The sequence below is a fragment of the Sebastes fasciatus genome, chromosome 4 (assembly GCF_043250625.1).
Source record: "Sebastes fasciatus isolate fSebFas1 chromosome 4, fSebFas1.pri, whole genome shotgun sequence".
NCBI lineage: Eukaryota > Metazoa > Chordata > Actinopteri > Perciformes > Sebastidae > Sebastes > Sebastes fasciatus.
This window is the reverse complement of record NC_133798.1, coordinates 20152899-20166553: the sequence shown is the minus strand read 5'-3', so window position 1 is coordinate 20166553 and position 13655 is coordinate 20152899. Positions and strand designations below refer to the sequence as shown.

The 13655-nt window shown below is 38.6% G+C and overlaps 1 protein-coding gene across 1 annotated transcript; it reads left to right on the top strand.

The window, feature by feature from the left end:
- The first annotated feature begins 3268 nt into the window (after window positions 1-3268).
- prkar2b (protein kinase cAMP-dependent type II regulatory subunit beta) lies at window positions 3269-13310 on the top strand. The gene is made up of 11 exons (XM_074632607.1): window positions 3269-3828; window positions 5818-5853; window positions 7405-7457; window positions 7614-7697; window positions 7924-8030; window positions 8216-8369; window positions 11471-11572; window positions 11659-11733; window positions 11838-11906; window positions 12001-12136; window positions 12895-13310. Exons 1-11 carry the CDS (start codon window positions 3564-3566, stop codon window positions 13026-13028), a joined length of 1215 nt encoding a protein of 404 aa, XP_074488708.1. The 5' UTR covers window positions 3269-3563; the 3' UTR covers window positions 13029-13310.
- The last annotated feature ends 345 nt before the right edge of the window (window positions 13311-13655 follow it).

Genomic DNA, 13655 nt, shown 5'->3' with positions numbered 1-13655 from the left:
ATGAAAATGGGTTCTATGGGTACCCACAAGTCTCCCCTTTACAGACATGCCCACTTTATGATAATCACATGCAGTTTGGGGCAAATCATAGTCAAGTCAGCACACTGACACACTGACAGCTGTTGTTGCCTGTTGGGCTGCAGTTTGCCGTGTTATGATTTGAGCATATTTTTAATGCTAAATGCAGTACCTGTGAGGGTTTCTGGACAATATTGGTCATTGTTTTGTGTTGTTAATTGATTTCCAATAATAAATATATACATACATTTGCATAAAGCAGCATATTTTCCCACTCCCATGTTGATAAGAGAATTAAATACTTGACAGATCTCCCTTTAAGCTACATTTTGAACAGATACAAAATGTGCGATTAATCGTTATTATATATTTGAATCGATTGACAACCCTAGTAATTACTGATCAGTGTTTTTAAAACCCAAATGACTACATCACTTGTTACAACTTTTCCATGTAAAGGACTCACCATAGATGTCTATATGAAGTGTGTTGACTATCATGTTTTATTTCAGAATTAGGTTCATCAGTTTTTTTGCTAAGTAGGTTTTCACATACAAGAAAATTGCCTGGGAGTCACAATGTTCTGAAAGGTCTCATGACATTAAAATGTGCATCTGATTTATAAATTTTTCTCCCTCTGGAACAAGAAATATGGCCTATTAAAGGGACAGTCCCTCTATAATGAGCCTTTGTCTTAAGGCTATTAATTAGTTTCTAAATGTAATTAACGATTGTAATTAAGCTGGAGTACCAGTATGAATTCAAGACTGTTTTTCACTGTGCTTCCTGTATATTACAACGGTTTTATATATATAGTATATAAGTAGTAACAAGTATTTAATACTCTTATCAACATGAGAGTGGACAAATATTCTTGCTTTATGCAAATGTATGTATATATTTGTTATTGGAAATCAATTAACAACACAAAACAATGAAAAATATTGTCCAGAAACCCTCACAAACTTGACTATTACTTACCCCAAACTGCATGTGATTATCATAAAGTGGACATGTCTGTAAAGGGGGAGTCAGTATATGTGTCCATATACAGTACATGATATTGGGTCGCATCTGTTTTTTGCCTCTCAGTAGTTCTCATACTTACATACTTTTGGTGTCAATATGTGAGAGTCATTAACATAGAGTAAAATATATTTTAAAAGATACTGTTGTAGCTTAATTTTCATTGTGGCTTGACCATACACTGCTCGTCTTTAGCTGCAGGTGGCAGCACGTGCTGTACATTCATGAGGATTATAATTGTTCAGTCTTTGTTGAAAGTGTTTTAGAGAGGTATTTATTCAACTTTGTTACCTTGGATGCTGTAGGGTGAATTAGCCTAAAGTGGGACATTTTTTCATTTCATACTTGTGGAATTTAATGCGATATGAAGCCAATACATTAAATCCACACCCAGTACCACTCCGAAATCCCCAGGATGTGTTCTGATCAAATCAAAAAAGAAAATGCAGCTATCACACTCATAAATCTATATCAGAAATGGTAGACATATATACTCTTAGTGCCAAGTTGTCTCAGACAACTCTTGATTTCCTAATGTGGGACAGTTATGTCCGAAATGTGGGACACTGAAAAGAATGGCCTAAATCACCTTAATTAATGTAGGAAACACTTTATAGACTAAAACCCTATAAATATTGTTATTGCACAATCTATGCTGTCTCACAATAGGTAAATCATCCTGTCCCACTTTTCCAAACCATATTTCCTAAAGTGGGACAATTGGAAATTTGATTGAAATAACACATATAGTGTATATTTACACCATATTATAATATTTTTGATGAACCAACATATCATACGTATATCATGATAAAAACTAGCAGGACTGTGTATTTATAAGAAATGTATACCCTTAACATTAAAGGGACTGTTTGTAAGAATCAGAAATGCTTGTTAACAGCGACACCTGTGGCCGTTAAGTCAAAGAAAGTCAGCGTCGGGCTCGTGCTTGTGCTCGCTCTACATAGACATGAACGAGCATCGCTCAAAACAGTGAGGCGACACACGTCAGCTAAAACCACAATATCACTCTATATTTCAGCTGCTTGGCAGTAATGTTAGCTGACCAGACGAAGGTCTCTTCATGAATCACTGCTGATCCTAGTGTTGGCTTTTTCCTGCCTCAGCCTCTCGACCGCGGTCGGAGGGAACAGGAGAGACACTTGAGTTTTGGTCGGAGACGATAACGTAACTCGCTGCGGAGCCCCGTCACTTCACAAGACACGGGAAACCTCTGTTGGTCTGGAGGAGCTGCAGCATTTATTTCTGCACAAACGTCCACTGTACATTCACTAGATATTCTCAGAGCTACGAAGTCTTCTGCAGTGTGTAGTGTGCGCGCATGCAGGTGAGGTGGAGCGAGCTGAGTGAAGGCAAGCAGGCAGAGGAGCAGAGTACACCAGAGACTCCGGCCCTGGAGACCAAAGCTACGGTCTCCCCCGCGTCCTCCGACCACGGCCAACACTGTTTTGCAACACGGGCTTCACTAGATATAACTTTGCGGTTTTGGTGCTCTGTGTAGTTTATGTTGGAGTCTTGTCTGAACAGTGTAGCCACACGCGAGCGCGCATATGCGAGCGTGCATGGGACATACTTAAGATTCAAGATTCAAGATTCAAGATTCAAGATTTAAGATGTTTATTGTCACGCCGGTTATACAAATACAATCGTGTGAAATGCTTTTTGCTGGGAAGCTCCATTAAAAATAATAAGTTATATTACAATTATAAAAGGAAATACTGTGTACAAGGCATATTAAGAACATATACAGTATATACAGTATAAGATATATGATTGAGGTACTTTTTGTGTGAGAAGGTACTGCAGGTGGTTTTACAATGTTGTTTACCTCAAAGACCTCAAGGAAGGTGGGATAAATATGAATAAACAAAAACTGAACATTATAATCCTCATGAAGGGAGGATTTGTTATATTAATATTATATTCGTTTTAGATACCTAATAATAATAATGTGAGTGAGACATTTAGGCCAATTTTGAAAAAAAACAACGTGTTTTTTTTTTTTACCATTAAAACAATAAATTATGGGGCAACAGACAATATGCATGGACATCTCCTCTCCTCTCCTCTCAGTGAGAATCGATCTCTTTTCTGATAAACCCTCGGGTTTTCTCTCCTCCCCATCATTTGTATTTTGCGACTGACTGCAGCTTCTGCAGCCTCTGCTGCTGCTGCTGCTGCTGCAGCCTCTGCTGCTGCTGCTGCTCATACGCAATCCCTGGATAGGTGGTTGCCATGGTTTCCTGGGTCACATGCGTGGGTTTCCTGTAGCCAGAAGCAGCAGAAGAAGAAGATGCTTGGACGAGAAATCCACAGAGCCATTTTCATTCAAGAAAAAGAGAAGAGGATTCGCTGTTGGATGGCTTGTTGACTGACTTGGGTGGCTCGACTATACATACACACCACGTCTGCATCATCTAAGGCTTTTTTTCTTCATCTGTGTTTTGTATTTTGCAGCAAACCAGGTTTTGTCCACATTCATAGACTTGATCATAGGAATGAGTATAGAAATTCCCGAAGGACTGACGGAGCTGTTGCAGAGCTTTACCGTGGAAGTGTTGAGGAATCAGCCCAGGGATTTGCTCGAGTTTGCGTTGCAGTACTTCACCCAGCTGAAGGAAAGCGAGACCAAAGAGGCCTCATTTGGCAATGACCAAAATTCGGCCCCAAGACCTGGAAAAGCGGTCAATTTCATTGACGAAGCCATGCAGATCGACTCGGAAAACGGAGAGGAGGACGACGACGATGACGAGGAATTCTTAGGTAGGGCAAATAGATTTCACTGTGTGTGTGTGTGGGCTGTGTATCAGGAGGATCTGGGACTATTTTAATGCATTTAGAACAATGAGCATGTATATGTGTGTGCACATCAGTGGGATGGAGACAGGGATGCTCCAGCAGCATCCACCACCTTGCATCCATCATTTGCCATATATGGTCACGGATGCTGAATGGTGCTTAATGATGAACGTGTCTTGCTCTTCATCTGTGCAGACACTCAGCATCTGCAGAAAAAACTGTTTTCTAGATAGACTTTGCACCTCCTATATAGGTTATTTGAATATTTTCAGGTGCAGGCCTGATGATGGGCCTATATACCTTCATTATGCATTAAACATATTATAAACTGTACTGTTGAGAATTTCCCAGTAAAATAACAGTAAAGAACTGGGTTGCCTTTATGTTACTGTAAAATTAACATTATTATACTGTCGCTGAAATGTACAGCTTTGTACTGTTAATGAAAAATACAGTTTGAACTGGTTGTTTTTTTATTCATTTCACAGTATTTTACAGTTAATTTACTGTTTAAAGATACATTATATAGCTGTTTTTCACCTTTCTTTTACATTATCTTACTGATTTGTTTTAATGCACTATTTAGGTTGTATTTTTTACATACATTTTAATAAACATTATTCTTTGCCTAGATGAATAGACTTAGCAGGTTACAGACATAGGAATAGTCACACTAAATACAATTAAAGGCACTTGTTAGGAAAAAGGCTATAATAGACTTGTTGACACTTTTATCTGTCTCTAGCTGGCTACAAGCACAGAATGCAAACCAGAACAACATGTGAGTGAAGAACAATAAAGCTAATTCACTGATTTTACAATCATGTACAATATACAAGCCTCACATGTGCAGATCAGGTCCCAGAATTAAAACAATACTGCATGAAACTGTTACTGATGATACTTTAGACAGTTGATCAGCAGTAAAGTGATGTTTTTTAAGAATGCATTATAGTTCAGTTAAAAAATGGCCTATGAGCGTAATTTAACAGGTTTTCTTAACAGTAAAGCACTGTTTTTAGCAATAACAGGTTAATACTGTTGAAATCCTGCTGTAAATTGACAGCAATTGTTTACAGTGTGCACATATGTACATATTACATTTATTTATTGACGGACTGCACACACTATGTTCACCCATTCAGTCTGTATTTTTTTATATCTCTGTTATTGTTTTTTTTATAATTTTTGTATACCTTTTACCTCTCCTGTGTTTCACTCTGTTCGCTGATGTTGCTGCTTTGACACCTGAATTTCCCTCCGAGGATTAATAAAGGTTCATCTTACCTTTATCTTATCTTATATGACAAAGCAGATAACCTTTGCTATGATGCAAGCAATGCAAAATATGTGTTTTTACTGCCCTAGATTCATCTGTGCGTGCTAAATTGTGATCATATTTAGCCACAATGTAGCCACAAGTATAGCAGCAGCATAGCAACCCAGAGCTCTGACACAGCATCCCAATGAGTGGTGGGGTCTGCAAGGCTGCAATGGTTACATAAGGACACTGTTCAGTCATTAAACTATATTGTAGTATTTGAGGGGGTCACCATTGTGCCCCATCACACCTCCAAGTGTCTTAATGATATTCCAGCGAGCCTCCTCGGACTGGTATAGGCTGTTAATGGATGAAACCTCCTATCTAATGTATATTTCATACCCTACACTATTGTGTTGGAGATGTTGTGTTTGCACATTTGAATTTTTCTTTCTCATTCAAATTTGATTCAGACGCACTTCAAAGCAGCTGTCCTTATTCAGGTTGTACCCGACTGAATATGGATCCTTAATGAGCAGCACAGTGCTGGGTGTATACTCCACTACATGTGTACTACTGATGTGTGCATTAACCTAACCCTTTCCAGAAATGATTCAGTTCACTGTGAGATGTATTTACTTTATAATAAAACATGTTAATATATATATATGTTTTGTTTTATGCTTCTGCAGCCCCGGTGATAAACAGATTCATCAGAAGAGCATCAGGTGAGTTGCTATTCACTGTTTTAAGTGTTCTGTCAGGAGGGAACTCTGTGCTGGAAACATACAAAACTTCTTTCACACACGACACATGAGGCTTCGTCAGATTTGCTCTAGTACAAACGATTTTGAGTTTTTTTCCATCTGTCTTTTCTCACCGTCTTAAGCTATCAACACTATTATATTATAGTGTTGATTTATTAGAGTTTGTGAATCCACTTTATCTCATAAGCCTGGTTAATAATGTCAGTGAGTGACATGGGTGGGGAGATGAGGAAAAGTACTACTCATAATAATCTGTTGCTTGTGATAATAACATTGTGGCTTCACTTGAATAACTGTATCAGGACTGAAATATCTGCATGTTTAAGGTAAGATAAGATAGTCCTTTATTAGTCCCACTGCGGGGGAATTTGCAGAATTACAGCAGCGAAGAAGACATTACAAAAAAACAAAACAAGATATAATAGTAAGTAAACAATAAAAATATAATAAATAAGTAAATAGTTAAAAACAAGATACAGAATATAGAAAATATAATAGTAGACAGACTGAATGAATGGTTGGGTTCACATTATTGCACATATGAAATATGAAATGTTGATACTGCAATGAATATTGAATCTTGATATTGCACAGATACATTGATATTGCACATGAATGAGTGAATGAATGGTCAGTTTTTTGGTCTGTTGAGAGCAGTTTTGACAGTCTGAATGGAAACAATGAGAAAGGGAAAGTATTCAGTAACACCTGAAGCATATTTCTTATCTTTTGTTACTTCATATGGGAAATTCACATCCTCTACATAGTGGACTAAACATTAAACCAAAGAAAGTGTATATCAAATAAAAATAAAAGTACTGTTACAGGGGTATAGATATTTTCTCAACAAGGTTTCAGAGGTTTAAGCTAGGGCTCACACTATTTTGTTGACTGATCGATTGTTGATTTAATCTACAGATCTGTAAAACTACGTTTCTCCACAAAGAACCACACAAAAACACCACTTTAAATGTTGTGTTTGCCAAAGATGTGCTCATAAGTGTCTTGGAAATAAGTCATGAAAAAAAGCAGAACAATTTTTTTTAGTCGACCAGGACCAAAACCACTAATAACTCAACTAATTAACTAAGAGGGGCAGTCCTAGTTTAAGCATTATGTTTTTGCAGAATCAGAGTAAGATTTCCCACAGTTGTGAATTGAAATATAAAGCATTTTTCAATTTGTGTTGTGTAAGAAGCTTCTTGCAGTATGAGTGTCACCACCATCACAGCATCCCCCTCAAAGCCCCACACTTAAGACGAGAAAAACTGTGTTTATTGAAAGATTTATTGCATGAAACAGCTGAGTCCTCGCTGGGGTTTGGCTTTTGTTATTAGACTGCGATGGACTGCTGGGTCACTTGAATATGAAGCTTTATTCTTTAGTGTCTGAGTTAAAATGTCGTTGTTTCCAGAGATTCTGTCTTTGGGCAGAAATTGTAATTCTTGGATGAATTTGCTGTCTGGTTAGTTGAGTGTCCAGTTCATTAATTAGTTGATCTCTGTCATGCAGTTTGTGCTGAAGCGTTCAATCCTGATGACGATGACGAGGATAAAGAGCCACGGGTAAAATGTGTTTTTTACCACAAAGATCCTGTCTTACAGTATGAATTGTTGCTCCGAATCTCAATCAAACAGTCAACATTATAAAGTTTTCTGTATGTTCTTTAGTTTGTAGACCATCATAGGGTCATTTCACAAAACCTGTGCTTCAATTTGCAGGTCGCCTACCCCAAAACCGATGAGCAGAGACAGAGACTACAGGAAGCATGTTGGGACATTCTTCTGTTCAAGAATTTGGATCCGGTGAGTGGATTATTCCATAAGCACTCTGGTTTGTGCTCTGCCATCTCTTAAATTACACAAAGGAGAACATGGCCTGAGGCCAGCAGCTTTTTTGCCACAGCTCAGTGCGCTATGCATGATTTGTACAGATTTTCAAGTAGCTAAAATAGCACGCTGAGTGGATTCCGCTTGATTTGTTTCAACATGTGAAATTCATATATTTGGTTGATATTTCACACCATCACAGGAAGAGATGTCTCAGGTGCTGGATGCCATGTTTGAGAAGTTCTGCATCGAAGGGGAGCAAATCATTGATCAGGATGATGATGGGGACAACTTTTATGTCATTGAAAGGTGATCATTATTTTTGAATCAGATCATTGATTGTTATATATAACTTTAAAAAAAATATTTATTCGTGAAATAATCCGTAAAATCAATGCTTCCTGCTGATTTAAGATTTCAGGATGCATCAATACGGCTGCCATGTGTATGTATTCTCTCTGATTGTCTATATTTTTCTTTGTATTTTCATTCAGTGGGACGTTTAACATTTTCGTGAAGGTTGATGGCACAGACAAGCTGGTAGGCTGCTATGACAACCGCGGCAGCTTTGGAGAGCTGGCGCTGATGTACAACACCCCCAGGGCGGCCACGATAACCGCCACCACGCCTGGAGCCCTTTGGTGCCTAGTGAGTAAACCATTAAATCCTCATGCAGGAGCAGTTGGCTCCATGCTCGGGTTTTTATAACACGCTGTGCTGTCAGTTGTCATGATTTACAGTAAATATCCAGGTTGTCTGTGGTAGCGCTGGCACCATAGGTGAGATCATGTTGTCTGACTGAGATATCATACTGTGAATGCAACAGAAAGTGAGAGAGCACTAATCATGCCCCTGGATATGAATTTACACTTTCATTAATGCATAGATTAAAGCTAATGAAGGTGCAAACTGAATATAAAAAAAATATATATATTTATGAATGTAATACAGGCTTATTAAACCCATTCAGAGAGCTCAGCTATCAGATCAGCTCAGACAAACAAGGCTAAACTTTTTTTTTAGCAAGTATGCACCTCAGATGAACTTAAGTAGTTGAGTACTCAAGATGTTATAAATTATCAAAATTGGGAAAACTGGGGCGGCAACACCATCATGGAGAAGACGCAAGTCAAGGTGAAAACAATTGTATTCCCCGTATTGCTATTTTAAATAAAACTTCATGATTTTGGTTAAAGCGGCAGTGGGTAGAAAATGGAGCAAATATGATTAAAAACAGTTATTTTTATTAAACGATCACTATATCCTGACAGTAGTGCATAAAACAGGTAATCTGAAAAAAATCATGTGCCTCTGTGTCCTCCGGTGCTCCTAATGGCATCTGCAAGATTTCACAGACCGGAGGAAAACAATCAATCAGAGTTGAGCTGGAGTCTGCCATCAAACGGTCAAACTAGGCAGCGCTGATCAAATATGAATCAATATTCTCTTCTGCTACTGTAATGCCTATTTCTCTCCTCAAATGTTTTCAGAAACATCTTGTAGTGTACTGTTTTGCTGTAAAATGAGAAAGTTTGTGACCCGGCAGCCATGTTGAGATCAGTTGAGGAAATACCAAGCACCGCCCACCACCTGGTGCAAACTCTCTCATTTTAAAGCTAAACAGTACACTACAAGATGTTTCTGAAAACATTTGAGGAGAGAAATAGACATTACAATAACAGAATATTAATTCATATTTGATCAGCGCTGCCTAGTTTGACCGTTTGATCGGAGTTCGCGAGTGATTGACAGCCGCCTCCGTTGAATGAACAGCCAATAGGAACGCTCTCTCTCTCTCTGAAATGACCTGTGATTGGCCAAATTCTACCGTCACGGGCCAGGTTTTCTAGAGCCTGAAAACAGAGCCATGAGGAGGTGCAGGAGTCTAGTTTTCTTTCAGAACACTTGAATTACAATATGCTGAAAGGTTATTATGTTTTTTTTGCCCAATGATGCCAAAAAAACATTCTACCTACTGCAGGTTTAAACAATATCCAACTAAATTGTTTCCAGAACAGCTGTTGTGAATATTCAGTCGCTACTCGATCTGTGTAGCAGCTTGTTTATTAATGACTCAGTGAGGGTCGTGTCCTTAAACTGTGGGTAACAGCTTTGTTATGTCATCTGCGTGCGAACCGGGCAGGTTGCAGCTGTATCCCCTGTTGACCCGGGTGCTTGTAGTGTGTGTTTGAGTCTGTGAACGAGCAGCCGGTCCTGTTCAACCCACAATCCCTTGAGGTTGAGGAGGGACAGTGCTGCTGAAGGGCCTCTGAGCAAACAGTAGTTTATAGTAGGAAATTTAATTAGTCTGGGATTTAAGTTGTATACAGTTAACTTTGTGGCAGCCTGGAAGGATATTAAAGCTCCAGTACGCAAAGTCCAAGGACCTAGAACTGACTCTACTGACCACTTAACAACAAGGTTAGAGCCGTGTTTGTTCATTTGTTTTCTTTCCCAGCTAGAGGGCGCCGTAGTCAACTGTTTCCTACAGTACATGTAACCATCTAACACTGCATGTTGTCACTTTACACATTGTTGGCCATTATTTGAGTCTAATTATTATCCTGAAATAACATACAAGAAATGTCTAAAGGTGTATACAGGGGTGGAAGAAGTATTCAGATCCTTTACTTAAGTAAAAGTATCAATGCCAAACTGCGAAAATACTCCACTACAAGTAAAAGCCCTGCATTCAAAACCTTACTTAAGTAAAAGTATGTAAGTATTATCAGCTAAATTTACTTAAAGTATCAAAAGTAAAAGTACTCATTATTCAGAAAAATTACAATGTTTTACTATTAACATTATGTATTTGGATTAATATTACTGCTGCATTCGTGTGTATTTTGCATGTTACTGATAGATGTTTATAGTTGTGCTAATTTCAACTCCTTTATAAACTGTTGGGTGGTTTAATCTACAGCATTGCATCATATTCTAAAAGATTATCACATGTTTGTAGCTCCGCTGTCATGTGACAACCACATACTGTATCTCGAAAAAGTCAACTTTTTCATGGTGTGATGGCTTTGTGATGATGCATTTTCCAGCAAGACAGGTTTGAATATTTTATTTACCTTAAGAATTAAGAGCGTGTTCTCAATCCGTAAGGGAACACTGCATCAAATTTGGAGATACGTGGTTTTCACTGGAGAGGAAGGGTGGAAAAATGTAATCTGAAAAGTAACTGGTAACTATAGCTTTCAGAAAAATGCAGTGGAGTAAAAAGTACATTATTTGCCTCTGAGATGTAGTGGAGTAGAAGTATAATGTTACGTAAAATGGAAAATAATCCGGGTACATACACGGATACACCGGGTGTATCATTGAGAGCAGCGGAGTGACATGAGCACATGTTTGCTGCTGCTTGAATTATCCTGAGTGGTGTTATGGTTTGCAGGAGATGCTCTGCTTACTTATAAACTGGTTTACAGCGACCCCTACTGCAACATGTTGTTTCATAGGATATATTGTTTAGTGAAAGGATGTCAGAACAGTCTCGAACTGTAGAGGAAAATATAAATGGGTATTACTACACAGCCATCCTGACTTTTAAAGAGTGCAGGGAAACTGGGTGCAACATTAAATCTGCTAGGCTTTCTGCTCATCCTGGATTCTTTCTCCATTATGTGTATTATGAGCGAATCATGAAAAGTAGCATTTTACAGGAAGAGAAAAGAGAAAGGCTTTTGATATATAAAAAAAATACTAGACTGAATGTTTTCCTTTTCTTTAAATCTGTGTTTCAGGATCGTCTGACATTCAGGAGGATTATAGTGAAGAACAATGCCAAGAAAAGGAGGCTGTATGAGGCATTCATCGAAACGCTACCACTGCTTACGTCATTAGAGGTTAAGATTAGTCTTCCATTGTGAAGAAAGTGAAGCACGCGTTTACAGTAAAAACTATTGTTAACCAAATATTCTTTCATCCGCAGCTCTCAGAGAGAATGAAGGTAGTTGACGTAATAACCACTAAGGTGTACAACGATTCACAGCAGATTATTGCTCAGGTGATGAACCTCTTTGTTTGATGTGTTCTTGGGAGTGATCATTTCATTTTCTGCTGTAATGGAGCATTTATAAAAATCCCTTATATTTGTGCTTTGTGTCACAGGGTGATTTAGCAGATTGCTTCTACATTGTTGAGTCTGGCCAAGTTAGAATCACCATGAAAAGAAGCAGGGTATGTTTGCCCATTCTTCTTTTAATTTCCAAGTGTAAAAACCCCTTCATTTGTCTGTCCTGGTGTGTTATAGTGTGCATTTCTTTCTTGCCAGACGAAAAAAGACCAAGAGGATGAGGAGACGGATATTGCCACATGCTCTAGGGGCCAGTATTTTGGGGAGTTGGCGCTTGTCACAAACAAGCCCAGAGCTGCATCAGCCTATGCTGTGGGAAGCGTCAAATGCTTGGGTATATTTTGTGCAATTTTCTTTTCATTCATATATTGCATCTAGCAAGGAAACTTCTCAGTATACCACTTATTAATTTACATTGTTCTCCATAACTCTCCTTAAAGTGAGTTTGGGTGTTTTGAAGTAGGGTTGTATGAGGTACTTATCCATAGGTGTATTACTTACAGGAGATGACAGTCGGCGTGTGCCCAGTTTGGCGAAACAGACAGGAGTCTTGACGCCGCAGCAAAGCAATGCACTGCTGTAGACGGGGATGGCAGAAAATCGTGTTTTAGCCACCTAAAAGAGGGGCTCACCTAAAAAAATCTATATCGCTTTAAGTGTATGCTATATTTAGAATGTTTTCACCGCTTTAATTTGCCGTCAGACAGCCCTTTCCTTCTCCTTTCCGACGGGGAACTGAACAGAAGGTGAAACTTATCTATGCTTATCTATGACAAAAACAGTATAGATACGTTTCACATGCAGTTCAATTCGCTGGCGGAAAATATTCTAAATATGGCTAATTTTTTTACGTGAGCGTTTATTTTCGATGGCTAAAATACGTTTTTCTGCAGTCCCCGTCCACAGCACTGTATTGCTTTGCTCCGGTGTCGGTACTCCTGTCTGTTTCTCCAAACTGGGTGCGTGCCGACCCTCATTTACTGTAAGTGATACACCTGCTACGGATAAGTTCCTCATACAACCCCACTTCAAAACACCTGAACTATCCCTTTAAACTATGTCTGACCTCTGTGTTCTTTTTTTTTCCATCAGCCATGGACGTCCAAGCCTTCGAGAGATTGCTGGGCCCGTGCATGGACATCATGAAGAGAAACATTGCTAACTATGAGGAGCAGCTGGTGACCCTGTTTGGAAGTAGCACTGAGATTGAGCAACAAAGTGCATGAGACAGCTCTAATGGACCATGAATCGGTGGATGACAAAAAAAAGAGGCTTGTATGGATGTTTTTCCCCATTATCACTTAAACAGCTTTTCTTACAACAAATGTGAATATCCACTACAACCTTTGTGTGTCAAATAAATAAGACAGACAGAATCCCACATCAGACAAGGTTCATTTCAGCAAAGTTTGCCACAGAGTGTTATGACGAAAGTAAAGTAAGCCAAAGCAGAGTTGCTTAAAGCTTGTTTGAATTAGATTTCTCACGACTCTCACCTTAAGCCGTAAGCGTACATTTTACTTGTCAGTGTCAGGCGTATTATTTGTTTGTATATTGAAACACTTTTGTTAAAGCTCACCTTTTCTCCCCAGTGTTACAGTTACACCTACAGTATAATATGGTTTGTAAATTTCTAAACACCGTTTGTTAAAATCAGATGCCAAAGCAAATTTTTTAATGGATAATTGTGAGCAAATATGTCACAATTTCTTGTCATTTTTGGCAAAAAACAAAGCAAAACACTGGCAGCACGAGGCGCACTGGTACAAAAGTGCCCCAACATGAGAAAGGATTAACAATTTGTAAAAGAAGTTGATTTGCTAACATATTTCACATTTTGATCACAACAGAAT

Coding starts and splice junctions, on each gene's coding strand:
- prkar2b (XM_074632607.1), top strand. CDS start 3,564: ATGAGTATAGAAATTCCCGAAGGACTGACGGAGCTGTTGCAGAGCTTT. Junction 5,854..7,404: donor ATTCATCAGAAGAGCATCAG/GTGAGTTGCTAT, acceptor TCTGTCATGCAG/TTTGTGCTGAAGCGTTCAAT. Junction 12,137..12,894: donor GGGAAGCGTCAAATGCTTGG/GTATATTTTGTG, acceptor TTTTTCCATCAG/CCATGGACGTCCAAGCCTTC.